Source organism: Carassius carassius, chromosome 7, assembly GCF_963082965.1.
Source record: "Carassius carassius chromosome 7, fCarCar2.1, whole genome shotgun sequence".
Classification (NCBI taxonomy): domain Eukaryota; kingdom Metazoa; phylum Chordata; class Actinopteri; order Cypriniformes; family Cyprinidae; genus Carassius; species Carassius carassius.
In genome coordinates this window covers 7,114,720-7,135,314 of record NC_081761.1, presented here as the reverse complement: position 1 = coordinate 7,135,314, position 20,595 = coordinate 7,114,720, and the positions used below count along the sequence as shown (strand labels likewise).

At 34.1% G+C, this 20,595-nt stretch overlaps 1 protein-coding gene across 1 annotated transcript in view; it reads left to right on the top strand.

The window, feature by feature from the left end:
* Positions 1 to 17,323, top strand: part of LOC132143452 (short transient receptor potential channel 5-like) — a 62,167-nt gene extending 44,844 nt beyond the window's left edge. Inside the window, exons 4-11 of the mRNA XM_059553665.1 lie at positions 368 to 704; positions 2,394 to 2,533; positions 4,453 to 4,775; positions 10,056 to 10,251; positions 11,290 to 11,502; positions 14,457 to 14,498; positions 14,706 to 14,795; positions 16,026 to 17,323. Of these exons, the coding sequence (XP_059409648.1) occupies positions 368 to 704; positions 2,394 to 2,533; positions 4,453 to 4,775; positions 10,056 to 10,251; positions 11,290 to 11,502; positions 14,457 to 14,498; positions 14,706 to 14,795; positions 16,026 to 16,904 (2,220 nt within the window). The 3' untranslated portion in view covers positions 16,905 to 17,323. The remainder of the gene's footprint in view (positions 1 to 367; positions 705 to 2,393; positions 2,534 to 4,452; positions 4,776 to 10,055; positions 10,252 to 11,289; positions 11,503 to 14,456; positions 14,499 to 14,705; positions 14,796 to 16,025) is intronic.
* Positions 17,324 to 20,595: the final 3,272 nt, after the last annotated feature.

Genomic DNA, 20,595 nt, shown 5'->3' with positions numbered 1-20,595 from the left:
AATTTTTTTTCTTATTGTGGCCGATAACCAATAAATTGTTAAAAGTAAAATACAGTGATATTCTGTCTAAATTAAAATGACAAATAAAATGCCAAAACATTCTTCTTTTTTTAAACACTTTAACGAATCCTATGAATGTTAAAAAAAAGTCAGCTAGTCAATCATACCACCCACCAACAAATGGATTATAAAAATGTGTAGTTTAACTCATCTGTAAGATAGATGAAAGATTACTCATTCTTGTCGGTATGAATAATGCTCTTTTTTCTCCCAGTTAATTGGTCCTTCTGCGTATGGTTGCCATTATGCATGAGTATTTACAAATCCTTTAAAAACCATTTACAAATCTCTCTCTCTTTTTTTCCAGTTTGTGGCACAGCCAAACTGTCAGCAGCTCTTGGCCACACAATGGTATGACGGCTTTCCTGGTTGGCGGCGCCGTCACTGGGCAGTTAAGCTGGTCATGTGCTTCATTATCGGCCTGCTCTTCCCTGTCTTCTCACTGGTCTACCTGCTGGCTCCTAAAAGCACACTGGGACTCTTCATTAAAAAACCCTTCATCAAATTTATCTGCCACACAGCCTCCTACCTCACCTTCCTCTTCCTCCTCCTCCTAGCCTCACAGCATATAGCACGCACCAACCTACACATGCAGGGCCCTCCGCCCACTGTGGTGGAGTGGATGATACTACCTTGGGTGCTGGGTGAGTATGATTGGATGTGTCATGGGGATGTACAGTAGGTCATAGAGCATGTATAAACTTTGTTAATTAAATATATTATGAAATTGTGTGCAAATCAACACTGTATTGATATTATTCAAATATTCAGGTCAGGGGTTTTAACTTAGCCCTTAACCCAAGTAATAAGGTTCTACAGCTACTTAAAGGGGTCATCGGATGCTAGTTTTCCACAAAGTGATATGATTCTTTAGGGTCTTAATGAAAATTCTATTATATACTTTGGTTAAAATTTCTCAATAGTAGTGTAAAAAACGCCCTTTTTACCCTATCAAAATCAGGGTAAATGTCACTTGTCACTTTAAATGCTAATGAGCTCTGCTGACCCCGCCCCTCTATTCCATGGGGTGACGAGCAGACTGTAAACTTTAGCCATGAAACTGGCTAGCTAGCACATTATTAGGAAAGACGATTTGCAAAGATTCATAAACAAAAACACTGTAGATGAAGCTGGATCACGAATGATTCACGTGAACATAGAAGCATTTAGGCAAATTGGGGATCGGCGTATTCCCTTGACAAACGAAAGTAACGTTAATCGTCTGTGTCTTCAGTGGCTCAGATGTCTGGAGTAAACGACGACTGCTTTATTCATTATTACATCCAACAACAAAACACACATTTTTGTATTCCCCTGTACCGGAGTAGACACAATGCCGGACAGCTCACAGTTCACTCAGTGCAGGTCTTAGGCGAGCGGCAATCTCCCGCTTTCTCTTGTGAAGCCAACAAGGAAGTGACTAAAACTGCAATTCATTTACTGGCCGCTAGAGGATGGCTGCAAAAGAAAGTCAGTCCCATTGACATCCCATGTTAAAATGCCCAACTTTACAGCAGAAAAAAAAAAGATTAAAAACCAAACGATAAATACTAAAATAAATATATAAGTGAATTAAGGCATGTGTTATGATTTACAGCATTAATAATGGATATTTATTGTAATATTTGCTAAGATAGCATTTAACTGTTATTAAATGATTAGTGTTTCTAAATGTTAACTTGAAGTGTCAGATGATGGCAAAGCTAATTTAAGTGTAAGTGTAGGAAAAATGAATATGCACAATTAAATATGAAATATCAACTGATACAATAGGTCAAAATGACTAAATAACACTAAAAACTGAAATACAAGTGAATTCAGAAATCAAAGCATTATGTACTACGTATTATGTAATATATAAAAATTGAAATTAATTGTAAGATTTGCTAAAGATTACATTTAACAGTGTAATTAAAGTATTACAGTTTTTATGCGATTTTTATTTATTCAGCTGTATATAGAGTAAATAATGCAAAAATCTGTACATAATTCTTCTGTGTCAGATTCATATCACAGTATTATTATTTATAGTTTTTTTTAGTCTTACTTATTTAAATATTCTTTGTTCTCATGTATGTATGCATGTACCAAGAGCTCCTTAAAAAAACACAACAAATTACTTGTGTGTTTGTGCACACTTGGCGAATAAAACTAATTCTGATTAGGATTCTAATTGTAAGGAAATAGGCATGTAGAATTAAAATGCAATATCATCTAATATCTATCCAATTATATCAACTGATACAATAAATACAAAATTTATATATTTTCCAATAACCAGTATATTCTGTATTCCAAGTTTAGGCTTGTATGTTTGTGTGTTTTGCTCATAGGCTTTATATGGGCTGAGATTAAGGAGATGTGGGACGGAGGTTTTAATGAGTACGTCCATGACTGGTGGAACCTGATGGATTTTGCCATGAATTCTCTCTATTTGGCCACTATATCTTTAAAGATCGTCGCGTATGTCAAGGTGAGCTCCTGCTGTAAATGTTTTGCTGTCGATTCAGTCATCCACACTCACACTCAAATGCACGTGAGCACATGCACGCAGACACACTCCAGGCTTCATGACCATCTGCAGCTGCGTTAGTCACCCTGCATGGAAGGGGTTCCAGCCCACTTACAGCATGTGTGTGTGTGTGTGTGTGCATGTGCGAAATGATAAATGGTCCAAGCCATATAATTTATGTTCTGTTTTGTGTTTGGACACATTCTCAAGAATTACGTTTACAAGCTATACATTTTGTGTGAATGTACCTTAATGCATGTATTATTATTTTATAGAAAAATTCTTAAACATGAGAATATTCTGTAAAAAAAAAAAAAAAAAAACTTTTGTATTTTTATTTTTTACTTTATTTGTTACTTTTTACACATTTTTCATCATTACTTGCAGTTTCTTTTTAATTGTTTGTGAAATTGACTCACAATTTCTGTTTTTTTTTTTGTTTGTTTTTTTTTGTGTAGGGGGTGAATTTATTAGAGAGTTAATATTGTGGTCTTAGCTCCCAGTAGAGAACAGAGAATTTAAAGCAAGAAGAGCTCAGCCATGCCTGGCACTGAAAAGCCAGCCTTATTTCTCTGCCCACTGGAACATGGAATTGAGGGATGGTACTGAGTGGAGAAGGCGTCTGTTTCCACCCTCAAGTGAAGTTACTCAAGGCAAAAGCTCAGGAAATGTCTTAAGAATCTGTTAGACCTTCGACTTAGCTGCCTAGAAAAAGACTGAGGCATATCCAGAACAAAAACTAATGGAAGAACTTCCACACACTGTAGTTTCCAAATTTAACTTTTCCATTATTCTTCACTAAAGCATTCCAAAAATTTCTAGAGGGAATTCACTAAGAATGACTTGAACCTACTGATAATATTGTGTCATTTATGTCTGCCGTGGGTATTGTTACAGCACCTGATGCACTCAATGAATTATGCAAATCACATTAGTTAATGGTACAATCACGTGCTGATTGCAATTTTTATTGCACCACTGTAATCCAGGCATTTAAATAGACTCTTTAAAATAGCGCAATTTTACAGTATGTGTAGATATGTGTAGTTATTATACTTTTCTTCATCTTCTGATCACCATTTGATGAATTATTGCTGCCATGATCACTAGAAAATGTACACAAAAATTCCTTTTAAGTAGCGCAGCATTAACTGCAGCCAATCCATTCATGTATGTGAATCTGATCCATTGAGTCACATTTGCATAAAAAGGAGGCTTATTTGCCCAGAACCAAATGACAGTGACTTGGCAATGAATTTAAATATGCATGATGCAGCACTATACCAGTGCATTTAGCACCTGGTTATGTTGGATTGTGAGTGCTAAAGTATGTGAATAAGACTAAAAATGGAATTACACAAATACGCAAACACTTGGCTAACCATCGCTAAGCATAGTCCAAATGCACATGCACTAATGATTAAAAATGAAAAAATATGTAGCGCTATCATTGTTAATCATAAGGAATATTTCTTTGAGCAGCAAATCAGCATATTGGAGTGATTTCACTCTCAGTCCAGTTTTTCAAATAGTTGTATCTCAGCCAAATATCCATACATCAATGGAAAGCTTATTTATTTAGCTTTCAGCTGATGTGTAAATCTCAATTTCTAAAAATTGACACTCCAGGGTCACATATATTAAAATAGAAAACAGTTCTTTTAAATTGTGAAACTATTTCACAATATTACTGTTTTTACAGTATTTCGATCAAATAAATGCAGTCTTGCACTACTTTTGAATTAAGTTTACGTAGTAATTGTGTTTAAATACTATACTTGTGTACAGGGTTTAGTGCTTATTTCAATGCACAAAAGTGGGACAGCATATACAGAAGTTCTTCCAATGAAACTAAATAATGAAATCATTGTCTTCTCTAGTATAACAGTTCTCGTCCACGAGAGGAATGGGAGATGTGGCATCCGACGCTGATCGCTGAGGCTTTGTTTGCCATTGCTAACATCTTCAGCTCGCTTCGGCTCATCTCCCTCTTCACGGCCAACTCTCACCTGGGCCCGCTGCAGATCTCACTTGGTCGCATGTTGCTGGACATCCTCAAGTTCCTCTTCATCTACTGTCTAGTGCTTCTGGCCTTCGCCAATGGACTCAACCAGCTATACTTTTACTACGAGACAGAGGCAGCCGATGAACCCAACCACTGCAAAGGGATCCGCTGCGAGAAACAGAACAATGCATTCTCTACGTAAGTTTATCAGCTTTCTGTTTGTTGTATTATTCTGTTTATTTAGTTCTTTTGGATGGTTCATTTAAATGAATAATTTAAAACAATGATTCACCGATTCATTTTTGACTACTGTGCAGCAGTTGTCAAAGTTTGATTTAAATTATTAAATATACAATTATAAACACAACAAGGCTTAAAAGTGGACTGGTGAGTAGATGACTTTACCTGTTCGGTGTGATATTTAATGTCCTCCTCAACAACCTCAATTTAGAAGCTTGTTAGCAGCTTTTAAAAAAACTCACAAAGGAGGGTTGCTGTGAAAATATATTCAGCTTGTGTTAACTACAGACCTTGTTTCATGCATTTAACCAAACACCTCTTCAAAAAAAACCATTGACTTTGGGATGAGGGAATTGGAAGTGCTAAATGCTAACTTGTTTACATCCTCCCTGAGGCACGCTGTTGCCCCTTTATCTTATGTACTGTAGTCAACTACTTTTTAGTGGTTCTATGTAGTCAAAATTATACCTAATTTTAGATTGAGGCTTTCACAATGCTGTTTGTTTACAACATGCATTCATCCTTTCCTGCACTGCAGCTCCAGGGCAGTCTCAGTCAACGTCTGATAGGACAGTGCTGATGCCGCTTCTAAATTTTCATTAAGACATCTTGCTTTACCAGTGATTTGTTGATCCATGAGACATCGATAACCACACAATCATCCAACACTGCACAATATTGCAGGCTCAAGAATCATCTCATGAATATTAATGAGAGCAAATGTTGAGAAAGAAGAAGATAAATCTGTGCTGTGTCCCTCAGAAAACTGCAGCTACTGTGTAAAATATTTACACCTTAAACATAAAAAAACAAAAAACAAACCCATGTATGTTGTTGAAATGTCTTGGGATTTGAAACTAAATCTAGCATTTTCATCAGAATTCCATTTTGGTTTAGTGTTGTTGTTGTTTTTTTTTGTTTTTTTTGCCTGCAGCTGCATCTGAGCTTTATGTGCCATTATCACACAGAGATATCAAATCCCTCAACCCCATCACATCTGAAGTAGCACGAGCTCCTTCAGGCTTTCTGTTGTGTTTTTCTGAGGTTCAGTCACAGAGACTTTACTTCACAGATTAAAGTCTTTGACATTCCACACGGTTTGGGCCTTTCATAAAAACATACAGATTTTTATTACATTTCTGGAAGAACAGAAAAATTACTTAGATTTTGGGTGCGATTTGTGTTTGTGTGTGTGTGTGTGTGTGTGTATATATATCTATCTATATATATACATGTGTATATATATATATATATATATATATATATATATATATATAACTAAGATTTATAATTCTAAATAAAAATATATATGTACGTACTTTACATATATTTAAAAAAAATATATAAATAAGTATTGTCTTTGTTTTATATATATATATAAATATAGATAGATAGATAGATATAGCTATATATATATATATATATATATATATATATATATATATATATATATATATATATATATATATATATATAGGTCGGGTATGTGGGTTTGTTTATTTATTTATTTATGAAAAATATATAAAAAATCATAGTGGAGCTAGATAGATTGATTTCTTAATGACTCGCAGAAAGACAATTCTCTGCCGATTCAATATTGTGTGTTCATGATTCCTACATTACGGTGATGGATAACCTCTGCGTCTCATAATACATTTATTCATGGATTAAGATGTGTGAACCAGGATACTTGTATTTGACTTTTTGAAATTTAAGTCCTGGAAAATCCCTGAAAACAGGCATGTTTTTGAGAAGGTACTTAAAAAGTACTTGAATTTTTAAAGGGCAGTTTATATGAAATGTGTTATTTTTTTCGCCTTGATAAAAGAATATTTTTACGCAAAATTAACGATGCAGCACGTCTGATATAAATAAGCTACAGAGCCATTTCGCCTGGCTTTTAGCAGCGCTGAGATCTTTTGATAGTGCTTGCATTATATTGTTCAGTCTATTATTGCATGTGCTGTTCGTTTGGGTTTCATTTGGCAACGCATATAAATTCTGACACATTTTGTGCTGGACTGTTATCATTTAAAATCTTGGAGCACATCTCCATCTCAGCAGCTCAGGATACAAACTCTTCCTCTGCATATACTGTGAGTTTGTGTTTCTAAACGTTCACCAGGGAAAACAGTGCATGTTATCTCTGTAGATTTGTAACGTAAATCATTTATAAACATATGCCAACACAGGAGAATTCATCATCATATTCCTAAGTATGCGATTTGTTGTACATTACGATTTCAAACTAAAAGTTAAAACCCTGATATGAGTTTCTAGGTGGCTAAATATTCAAATTACATGGATTTAAACATCTTTGAATCAAGCTGTAACATAAAGCATGGCCGGGCCGTTGGTGCCCTCTGCAAGTATTTGTTTTAATACAAAACAAAATTAAGTTGGTTATGTTCATATTTTGTGTAACTTCATATTACCTTATGAAGGCCTATTTTGTCATGGTTGTTCAATAAAACCATGTAATTACTCGGTTTTGATACTTTATTTGAACCAATTATTATTGCCTCATCGTTAGTTAATATATTAACAGTCTTACTGAAGCCTGCTTTTCACTTAGGTCTATTTGTATTACTAATAAATATCAGACTACTCAATTGTCAAAATAATCAGTAGATTATTTGATTACCAAAATAATAATTTGTTACACCCCTAGATTAGTTCAAATATTTAAAAATACAACAGCATTTTTTTTATTTGTGTGATTAAAAGACAAATATTTTGTCATAAAAAAAAAAATCTTAAAAATAGTATTAAAATATTTTCTCATTCTAGTGAACCAGGTATCTATATATCTCGTGAGCTAAGTTTATGTGTTGATAAGTAGTAATAAAGCTCATAATTTCCCAAGTGTATGATACAGCTTTCATTCTTCAGCTCAATCATATTCATGAAAAAAAAAAAACAGTTTGAATTAGGAAAGCAATAACTTTGCCATAATATCCTTTCAGGTGTTAAAGTTGCCACAGTCATTGCAAGCTTTTGTGCTGAACTTTATTTGTGCCATTTATTTTTATTTATTTATTATCATTATTCATTTATTTATTTTCTCTGTTTCTAGTCCTTGAAAAAAAAAAGTAGTTCTTGAAAAATGCTTAAAAAGTCCTTGAAAGTCCTGGAATTTCATTTTGCAGTTTCTGTATGAACCCTGTTAATATCAATCAAACTGCAGTTGGGTTGTTTTGATAATTATTGGAATAATAATATTGATAACTGAAAATAATAACGAAAAAATACAGCTAACTGTATATAACATTATAATTATTACTGTGAAAATATTAAGTGATTTATTTAATGAAACGATACTCTAAACAATAAACTAAAACTGCCAGTAGGAGGTGGTAAACGTCTTAATGATTAAGTCATGGAGTCATTTATTCATTCATTTGATTTGTTCAAATGGCTGATTCATTCAGGCGTGAAGTAAAGGGTTCTTTATGAATGGTTCATTCAATCATTATGCTTGTTCGACTTGAAGCGGATCATCACCATCAGACCGATCGATGTATGACATCAAAGTACCGCCCCAGTGACAGGTTTTGTACCTTTTTTTTCTTTTTTTCCTGAGAGTGTAATAAACTGTATTCAAAATATATTCTTGGAAAACAGGTATTCTCAAATAAATGGGAAATATATCTTACATTTAATTGAAATTTTTGTCTTCTGAAGTATCTTGCCTTATGATTGTTTGGATATTTTTACTGAAAAAAGTCTTGTTCTAAAAGATTTTTTTGTTCAGTGCATAAAGGCAAAATAGATTTCTGAAGACAGATTTTACACACACCAGTACACTCAGAACATATTCATTTCTGTATTATTTTGGCCTTTCATTTCGAAAGCTTCAAATGCCAAATGTCAGCTGAAACGGCTCAGAATGTGGAGGGCTGCTGGCTCTAGTGGGCTGCCAGTTGTTATGTCACTATCTCTGACAAGTCAGTGAGGTGCTTGAGGCAAACCTATGCACCTCCATTAGGGCTCCGCCACGGCAGGTCTGTCATGTCAGTCCTGTGCATAAGGTGCTGGCCACGCTTTATTTTTAACTCGTTTATCAGTGACATTGAATGTGCCAAAAATATAACATGGATGCAGCCTTCTAAATCTGGTCCATGTGTTCAAAATGGACACCACTATTCACAGCTTACACACAGAAATATTGATGCCCTGCTCAGAAACAACAAGTCTGTTCAAAGCAAGGGGCCACTTGTCTTGTCACAATTTTAGTCACATGGATTTAAATAAACCAAGCATCAAGTGGTAATCAAAAACATATGAAGCAATCAAGCGTATATGTTTAAAGTGTGTGACACTATATATATATATATATATATATATATATATATATATATATATATATATATAACTAAGATTTATAATTCTAAATAAAAATATATATGTACGTACTTTACATATATTAAAAAAAAATATATAAATAAGTATTGTCTTTGTTTGCATTTATGACTCATAAATTAATAAACAGTATTTATATTTCATATGTACTGTACTACACACTATATATACTAGATAATGTTACATGTTGTTGTTGGGGGTGTTTTCGGCCGTGTTTATCTTGCCTAGGGCACAAAGTGAGCCAAGGCTGCCACTGCACGAGCTGTTGGGAATTAAAGGCAGTAAAACATTACAAGTCTGCTACAAACCCAAAATAAAATGAATTTTTTCACCCGTCACAATGGATTCCCAGACACAGCACTTTTCATTGTCAGCGTTCTCTCAATAGTCTTGCTGTATGGTTCTTCTGTATGTCTGTGCCACTGAAGTTTCTCCCGACATACTCTATCAAAAGCAGTCTAATACCTGCTTCCAAAAGTGATCCACAGTGCTATGTCCTTTCAGTTCTGCTATAACTCCTCTTTCATATTTTCAGGAAACCACATTGTATTTATCTCTGCCAAGACTTTGATGAAAGTTGACGATGTTGAATATTTAATGCAACAACAACAAAATCACAATTCCTTTCACCCTAAGGGAGCTCGTAGACGCACAAACTTCAACTCTTAGAGGCAGCCAGACATTGCCTTATGAAATTTTTTTGATGCTGTACATTGCAATACTGTAGCTTCTTATTTATAAAGCTGTGACAGCTTTGACCTTCTCTGGCCCATCCTAAATGTGTCTGTGATGTTGTTGCACAATATTCTGATTCATGTGATTTCTCTCTCTGTCTTTCTTTCTTGTCTCCTGAATCTCCATCCATCTGTCTTTCAGGTTGTTTGAAACCCTTCAGTCACTGTTCTGGTCGATATTCGGCCTCCTGAATCTGTATGTAACAAACGTGAAAGCTCGGCATGAGTTCACAGAGTTTGTTGGAGCCACTATGTTCGGCACTTACAACATCATCTCATTGGTGGTTCTTCTGAACATGCTCATCGCTATGATGAACAACTCTTACCAGCTCATCGCAGTGAGTACTGACCACAATAATTCAAAAAGCCAGAAATACACTGTATTTTATTGTACTCAGATGATTGGCCAACAAATTGCAAGTACAAATTTAAATGTGCCAGTATACTTCCTGATGAATAGATATTCTAGACTTTTTCACATTTAAAGATTTAATTTTAATTGAAAAGTTTTATATCAGTCAAAGGTTTGAAGTTGGTAAGTTTTTTTATGTTTTAGAATTTAGCATTTTATTTGATAAAAAAATACAGTAAAAAGAGTAATATTTGGAAAATTACAACAATTTTAAATAATATTTTCCATTTCAATTTATACATTTTATTTTTATTTTTTTATCAGTGTTGGCAAAGCAGTCTTCAGTGTTGCATGAGCCTTCAGAAGTAATTCTAATATGCTGATTTGGTGCTAAATAATCATTTCTCAAAACTTCCTGTGGAAACTGTGATACATTTTTTCAGGTTGCTTTAAAGAATAGAAAGTTCAAAAGACCAGCATTTGTTTGAAATATACTTTTTTGTAACATAACTATTTTTACAGTTACTTTTGATCAATTTAATGCATCGTTGCTGAATAAAAGTGAAAAAAATAAAATAAAATCTGACTTACCCCAAACTTTGGTTACACTTTATTTTAAGGTGTCCTTGTTACAGTGTAATTATACATTTAAGTACTGAGTAACATTAATTAACTACATGTACTTACTATATGGTTAGGGTTAGGATTAAGGTTTGGCTTTGGGTTACTTGCATGTAATTATGCATTGATTTTTATTATAATTGTAAGTACGTGTAATAAGGACATAAAGTGTCACCCAAACTTTTGATCATTGTAACAAATTCTCATTCATAAATGTACTCTAATGTATAATATATATATATATATATATATATATATATATATATATATATATATATATATATATATATATATATATTTTTTTTTTTTTTTTTAAATGCATTCTGGATACAATTGGTTTACGATCTTATACTTCATTAATAATTATCATTCAGCTCATAATTTGTTTGTCACTGGTTTTTAGGACCATGCTGACATCGAGTGGAAGTTTGCTCGAACCAAGCTGTGGATGAGTTATTTCGATGAGGGCGGGACACTCCCCCCACCGTTCAACATCATCCCCAGTCCTAAGTCATTCTGGTACCTGTGTCGATGGGTACACGGGCGGCTCTGCGGGTCGGAGGCTGCTCCGCCTGAAGAAGACCCCCATAAACATGAGAGTCTGAAGGAGTTTACGGTAAAGGAAACAACCTGAATCCATCTGAACATTCACACTGTGATTTCATCTGAATCTGATCAAGTGGTTCTGGTTTAAATTTCACTTTAAGCACAATGCAGCTGGCTCATTGTGTAACTGATTACCCATTACAATGACTAACAGCACAGCCACACACATATATCAGCACACTGAATGCTAAAACAGCTCATTTACATTTTTATTGCTTTTGAACTATTGGTTTTTGACTTATAGTGGGATGCAGTAATTGTATTTAGACTGGTATCATCATGCATTACTTTCAGGTATCACTGAGTGAGAGAAATACATATAAAAGCCTTTGACTTTAACAAAAGCAACAGCTTAAATATCCAGCATGTCAGTCTCATTGAAAGAGTGTTTACACAATTTTGTACATTCAAATTATGTCATTTGGTGTTAATTTGTTGCTATTACAATTTTTTCAATTCTGAAAATTCCCAGAAACAGTGACATATATGTGGTACTATATATGTCTACAAAACCATATTATGGCCATATATACTAATTGGGTAGATGTGAATAACATGACCATGCTTTCTTTATTTTTAACATCAAGATTATTGGTTAAGTTTGGCATGAATATGTGAAGGAAAGCATGCACTACTATTAAAAAGATTGAGATCAGATGCATTTCTCTTCTTCTCAACAAGTCTGCATTTATTGTTTTATATTTTAAGCATTTATTTGAATTAATTGAAGAAGCATGCATTTGAATTAGAAATCTTGAACTATTATTAATGTCTTTACTGTCACTTTATATCATTTTTATGCATTCTTGCTATTTTTTTATTTTTATTTTTATTTTTTTTAATGGAAGCCTAAATCTTTACTGGAAATTGATCACCATTATTCGTCTTCAATAGTTTATTTTAAATGGATTCACAGCATGAATTTGTAAAAGTACAATTATTCAAAGGCTTTTTGCATGAATATTAATTAGGTTAGATAACCAGAAATGTTACCTAGCAACGTCAGCGTGATCAAATTAATATTCATGAGACAGGTCTTTGCCATATTTTTGACATCACAACCAGCTTGTCAGCCCCCTCCCCCAAACTTCAACTACTGGCTTCATTCAGAGTGGTTGCAGATTTCATTTCAATTGAATCAGTGAAGTGGGGTTTCATATAAATTAATTAAACTTCTATGAAGGAACTATTTTTTATTATTCAACAAGTTTCTGTTTCTCCTTTGATGATGTAATGAGGTGTAACATGGCCCGAGTCTGTCTGGAGTTTAACCTCCTGTGTTGCCATGCAACTCCCCTTGAAACTCTGTTTCAAATATATCCTCTCTTGTTCCACCTGACGCACTTTTATTACAAATCCATCTCTCTGCACTGCCTTTATTGGCCTGCATCAGTACAGATGCTCATGCACTCTCTCTCTTTCTCTTTCTCACACTCTCACACACACAGAGCCAAAGCACACTCACTCGAAACTCTCTCCCACATGTTTGCGGGCATTGCTGAGCTGGGATCAAACCTTGATCATTATATAAAGCTGCCTACATGTAGAGCTAAGAGAAGAGCAGCTTTCCTGCAATATCTGATAAGAATTTTAAGAATCTCTCAGCATATACTGCAAATTTAGAATACCTTCATGTTCATATGGAAGTGCTTATCTGATTTTGTGTTGATTTTGAGTGTACAAATAGCAGCATTCCAGTTAGAAAGCATCTGCAGGACTCATAAATCTCAAAACAATGCAAAAGAAGAGACCATAACTGCACATGAGAATTTGCATTGAAATTGCATTTGAAAATTTTGATTGATTCACTCATTGTGGATGCAATAGGAAATTGCTGATAACAAAACCCAATTGTTCTTTCATTTCCATGAAATTAGTTATTCAGTCTTTTTACTGTCAGACATTTTTGCAGTTTAGGCTGGTGCAGTTTGCAGCATTAACAGATACAACATACGTCTTAGTTATGTGGTCAAAATCATCTTTTTAACACCATCAGCTCAGATAATACACTACCATTCAAATTTTTGGGTCAGTTACATTTCTGTTTCAAATAAATGCTATTCTCTTCATCTTCATTCTCTTCTCTTTGAAAAAAGTATTATGGTTTTCACAAAATATTAAGCAGCATAACTGTTTTCAGCACTGAAAATAATACAAAAAAATTCCTGATTAGCAAATCAGCATATCAAATTCTGACACTGAAGACTGGAATAATGGAATAAAGTAATAAATGTGAACACTTTCAAATAGAAAATATTTCATTTAAATTGTAACAATATTTCACTTGATTACCGCTTTACTGTATTTTCGATCAAATAAACGCAGTCTTGGTGAGAGACTTCTTTCCATAACTTTTAAACATATTTTAAATGGTAAAATGTATGTTTTCTGAAACAGAATATAAATAGTTGAATATAAATGTAAAGGACTGGTAACATAAATTTTATTCATTTTTCTATGATGTTAACCCTCTTAATCTGGTGTCAGAATAATCATAAACATTATTATTTTCAGGAAATTTCTAATAATAGTGCAATGTTCTTAGACAGAAAGTAAAAAAAAAAAAAAAAAATTCCACATTAAAAAAAAAGGACACCGACAGTGCGAATTATATACCTGTATCATGATTTTTTCATTAAAATAAGAGCTCAATTTTCTAAAATATGGTTTATTATACTGTCATTTCAGTGTGTTGATCATGATGAATTTGAACATTAATATTGGGTGACAAACACAATTAATGCTTTATTCTACACTAAATTATACATAATTTATTTATAAAGGAATTCAAATTCATTATTTTATATTGTAACTGATTTAAACTTAAATGCCCTGTTAATCTGTCAGTTATAAGTAATGGAGGCTCATAGCACACAAATGGCAGAGTACTGTATAATTTGAAGGACTCTGAATTAAAATTAATAATTACATAATTACAGTGTGAATATCTGTTTCTCCTTTCAGGAAAAGCATGCTGACAGGCTAATACAGAATCAGCATTATCAGGTATGCCAGCAGATAAAGCTCTGCAATTACACACATGCGAGAATACAAACAATGTGCATGTAATTGCATTACATCGCTTCGCCTCTGGCTTTTTTCCCCTGTCTATCTTTTTGCTTGCAACGTCACACCAAAGATCCAGCTGTACATTTCCAGATTAGGGAGTTCTATCTGATTGCTTACTTTCTCTTCTTCCCCTTTAACTCTCAGGAGGTCATCCGTAGTCTAGTTAAGAGGTATGTGGCGTCCATGATCCGCAGCGCCAAGACAAGCGAAGGGCTGACAGAGGAAAATTTTAAGGTGCTTCTGAAACTAAATCTCTATTTATCTAGCATAAATATCAGGAAATGCAGGCTCATGAACGAAAACACTGACACAAGTAATCATTCTTCAAATGCCCCAGTATTGACAGAAAATCTGCTGATCTTTTTCTTATAATCTTTATATGCAATCGCCAGCACCCTCATTGATATATATTTTTAAGCTTTTAAAAAAGTGTCATTAAGATTTATAAAATATTTGCATACTAAAAATATAATAATTATAAATCTGCCTATAATTTATACAGCAGGATTTCATTTTAATGTAAAATTATTTTTTGTCAAATATGCTGCAGTAAATACCTGATCATTTATTAAAAGTGATTAAAAGTTCCCTTAATACTGTATACTCAAAAAAATGTATCCTTTTCAGTGGTTTTCAGTGGTTTCTGTTAGTATTACATCATTTAATTAAATAAAAAAAAATTCCAGTAAATTTGAGTCCAATCAATAAAACTTAAAATGTTGCTACTGTATTTTCATGGTAATGTTCTGACAGCCACAACTGCTGTTTATTTTCTGTACATTTCAAGACATAAAGCAACATCAATAACGTCAGTCCATTACAGTCCTTTAAATGTATTTTCTTTCTCCACTCACAGTGGTTTAAAATCTGATTTCTAATAACAGTATATAGCATATACATATTTGATCTGGGGGGATAGGCGATGCCACGGTGGGGGATTTTAGACAAAATTCTAATATTAAACAGCCCAAACACTTATATATTGTGGATGAACATACAAATTAAAGAAGACATATTTACATGAGCTCCAATATATAATTGTGCTTTTGTGATTTTAGATCAATAATTGTTTCTTTAATATTTCTATTATTTAAGGGCATTTTACTAAATATTAACATCGCCTTACACGCAAGTTGTGGTCAGTGAGCATGCTCACTAACTGAATTCTGCACTTTGGGGAATTCTCTCATCAGAAACTACAAGTGCAGATGTACATGTGATGCATTAAGAGATTGATTCATCATACACTACAGACAGCTTCACTTATTATACTTGGAGCTTTTTTAGAGTGCTTACACTTGAGCGAGACTGAATTCTGTGATATATTTTACTATAATGTAAATGTTCTTTGGTTGTTGTTTGAATAAAAGAAACTTAAAGTCACGTCAACACTATAAGTATATACTCATATACTATAAGTATTACTATATATTATAGTAATACTATAATAATGCTCTGCCTTAGGAGCTGAAACAGGACATTTCCAGTTTCCGCTATGAAGTTTTGGACCTTCTGGGCAACCGGAAGCCGCCTCGGCGGAACTATTCCTCCAGCAGCGAGGCCACGCTTCGAGATGAGGTCAGCGACGAGGGCGAGGCCTGTTACCACAGCGACGGGAGCAGCATCGGGGCCAAGGGTGTGTCTTTCAAAACTGTTACACCGTCGGATCCGTCGTACGGAGTCTCTGCCCTCTTTCGCTCCATCTCCGGAATGGAGGTCGCTACTACTACAACGACGGTGCCACCATCTGCATACAGGGAGGGTAAACCAAAGATAAATGGACTGAGGAAGAACCCCTCGCCCTCCTCGTCCCTGTCCTCAGTGGCTCCAGCAAGACCTGCACTTTCACGAACTTGGAGGCGGTTTTCCCGCTTCTCTAGTTCCAAGAAGAACTCTTTCAGACGGCTCGGCCTGCTGTTCTCACGCATGGGAAGCCACCTTCCGCAGCCGGCAGGTGTCACCGCTGCAACCTACACTATCTCAGATGGATTGCTTCACCCGCCGGGGGCTTGGAACGATTTGGGCTTCACCAGGGGTGTCGGTCCCGTCACCAGAAGCGATGCCAACCCTAATCAGGTGGACATGGGTGCTTTAAATGAGGGTGACGGTGCCATGACGACCAATGGACAGAGAGCTAATGGAAGGGATGTTTTACTGACATTAGGACCTCTGTCCCCACCTTCTTCCCTGCACTGTGCTTCCAGTTTCTCCGCCTCCAGCTCCCGCCTCCTGGACTCAAATGAGGACGTGTTCCAGGGATTGGTCGGGCCCTGTGGTGGACAAATCCCAGACTCCTCCCGCTGGGTAACGGAACAGGACGATTCGTTGACCACGCAGCTATAGTATTGCTAGTATGTACTGTACAGCACTTTGATAAAAACAATAATGAGTGATGATATCAATAACTATGACCTTAACCACAACCGATTCTTCTGTTCCTTCTTTTGTTTGCTGCTGCAATGTTTGTAATTTCTTTCTGAGATTTAACCAAATCAGAAGTTATTTACAAGAGAGATGGGATGAGTGTATTAAATGATGGATAACAGAGATTCAGAATATAGGGACAGAAAAGTGCCATCATCAGAGAAATGCAGGCTTGCATTTTTGTATCTTCATTACATCACATTGTTCACCCAACAGTGAAAATCTGAAATCTGTTTATCAATTTCATGTCATTCCAAACCTGTTTGATTTTTTCCTTCTTCTATAGAACACAAAAGAAGATTTTGGCTAACACTGACTTCTATTAACCATTTTCTTAAGCTTCTAGGACTCAAGTTAATCACACGTTTCTAAGAATCTAGTTAATACATTTAAATATAGTGGTTTTTTTTTATATTTATATTTTTAAACAATTTACAGTTTCTTATTCATTTGACATTTATAATGCTATATGTTTTCTTACCTTTGCACTGAATTACATAAAATTAGATAATACTGCTGCGTTTGTGTTTCTAATACAACAGCTGAGGGAGTGAGTGTTTTTCTTTTTTCTGACCCACATGATTAATTTCTCAATATATTTTTTCCTGTTTTGTAAAGTCATAGAAACTCTATATTTTGCTGTTCCGGCAAATGAAAATGCAAAAATTATATTAGTCGTAGTTTCCAATCACACTGTAGTTCACCACTTCTAAGAACCCCAGAAATGTGATAATGGTACATTAATAAAGTACAGAAGACAATGAGTCCAACAGGTTTGGAATGACATGAGGTTGAATAAAGTTTATTTTTAGGTGAAATATCCTTTCAACATCACAATTAACTATTTAGTTTCTTAATACATATTACAGATATCATTGTGCATGATTCATCAGAGCATGTTATTCCAAAGAAAAAAATGTTTTTCTTCATCAAAATTTTTTTATATCTTGATAATTGTCTTTTTGGCTGATGTTAAGTAGACTGTTCAGGATGTTAATATTTATTAGCCATTTTAAAAAATTGTCTTACTGAATTGTTAGTGCAGTATTTTTATTTAAAAAAGGTTACAATAAAACAAACACATTGCAGAGTGTTACTGTTGGGATCCAACTCATCCATTTTTTTATTATTGTTAATTCAAAAATGTTACATTACATTATTAAAATAATTTGTGAGTTTCATGTTGACTTTAACCCTTAACCACAGGAATCAACCGATTCATGCCATTCAAATTTTAATTCTACTTTATATCTCCAATGTGACCAAAAGCATTGTCAGTTCATGTATTTCTTTTTTATAGAAAGTTCTCATTGGAAACTGTACTTGAGCAAGAAACACATCTGATATGGACCTACGGTGTATGTTTAAGGACATCACGCTCTTGGTGTTTTTCACTTTAGTGCTATTATATGTGCACATCATAGTGTGATATTACTCATGTTATGCACCCGGAGGGCTGAAGTTATGCTAGAATCTAACATGACTGAAATCTTATTTTTGTATTCTGAATAGCATGTACAAATGATTTAATTTCAAGACTGTTTTAGTCTAGACAGACATTGTTTATACATTATACTATTATAATGTTTTTGGAGCTTTTCTTTGACTGCTTACTTTTTACTGTATGTGAATATTAATTAGTACATTATAATAATCAGGTATAGGGGAGATGTCCAGAGACATGCATCGAATAAGACATCCCCCTGCTCTGCGATGATGAATGCTGACAAACCATGCACAGTGCCAATGCTAAAATATTCAGACTTTAGGCCAACTCTGATATTTTACTGTATTGTGAATATGGTATTGATGTAGTAAGAGGACATTTTTAATTTGACATGGTTTTATGTTGGAAATTATATATATAAAATGTGGTGAAGGGTTGAAAATTATCTAAACATTAGCATAAATAATCAGATTGAGTATATTTAACAATAAAGTATTTATATTAAAAAAAATCAACAAAAAGATTATTGTCCTAAGGTCACTGTTTTAACATTTCTGAGTGATGCTGTCAGCTTCTGAAATATTTAACTGCAGGGGCTGAATGTTACAAAACAATGTCACATTTTAGGAGATTTGTTTCAGTGCTTTCAAATGAAACCGCACAAAGGGCACAATTGCAATGTGGGACTGTGAAATCCAGTAACATGACAGAATTGGTCAAGGCCTGATTAGTTTTGGCAAGGCACTGTAAATGCTTATGTAAACACTTGAATGAAATACATGCTCCTCTTGTATGATTCTTACCACTTTCTACTTTTCCTTGGAAATGTGTGAACATACAATGAAGATAAAAAGTATTTCTGACAGCCAGAAACGGAACTCAAGGGAATGCTGAATATGCAGATTCAATAAAGCTGAATAACCCTGGTGTTGTATTTGATTTCTTGACATTGCTCAACAAAATATAAATGTAGATATGTGCTTTACTCTTTCCTGGCCGCAGGTCTACCGTAGGATGAACAGTAAAGTAAGAACGAAAAGTCAGTTACGAAAATGTACATTAAAAAAACTATACAATGTTCTCCTGGGGGACATTTGTAATGCAAACACCATTGTACAATAGTTTTGTAAAATTGGCACTATAATGTATTGCATGGTACAGTGATTTATGTACCATGGAATATATACATATATATATATATATATATATATATATATATATCAGAACTATTTCTGAAGGATCATGTGACTAAAGACTGAAGTAGTGGCTAAAAGAAATACATTTTAAAATATATTCAAAACGAAAAATGACTTTAACTAGTAAAAAATATATTGCGATATTTCTGACTCAATTCTTCATCAAATTAAGATTTGGAGAGCATAAGAGAGCATTTTTCATGGTACATGCATTGTGTTGTATGGTATTTTCCCTAGTACTGTATCCACTGTAAAAATGGGCAGACTTTACCAGGGTTGAGAATAATTGATTCATATTGCATTGTTAATTACTTAATTGCAAATTGTAATGTATTTTAGACTCTTTTGCCATTTTTTTAGCAAATGCAAGTGATATTGCCTATGAAAACCCTTTTCTTGTGCCCTTGGAAGTGCTGACTAATAGTTGTCAGGTTAAACTTCAGCATACTGTCCAAAGAACACATCTAATTTCCCTCCTCCGTCATTTGAAATAATGCTGTTGATGACAGGAGCTGCCTATAAATTAGTTTGTTTGGGTAAATTCAGATAAATGTGGTGACTTCTCCACTCCATTTCAATGACATTCCTGATTAAAATATAAATGTGGTCACTGGTATGAGTGTAAAACATTTTAATGCATGTGAACTGTGCTTTAATGTACACGGTGGTTCAACTTTCAATTATATATATATATATATATATATATATATATATATATATATATATATATATATATATATATTAGTACAAATGTATTATTATTACCATGACGGAATTGATAAAAATGCCTTTTACAAATTAGTGGGAAATCTGTGAATGACAGAGAAAGTATTCCAGAGGGTACTTGGTAGGCTAAGATTATTGCCACTGTAGTAATCAGTAGACATGACATGCTAATTTATGAGTGCAATTTTAAAGTCTTGGGAAGAATCTAATTGTGTAGAGTGCAATGCCCTCTGGTGGTTGC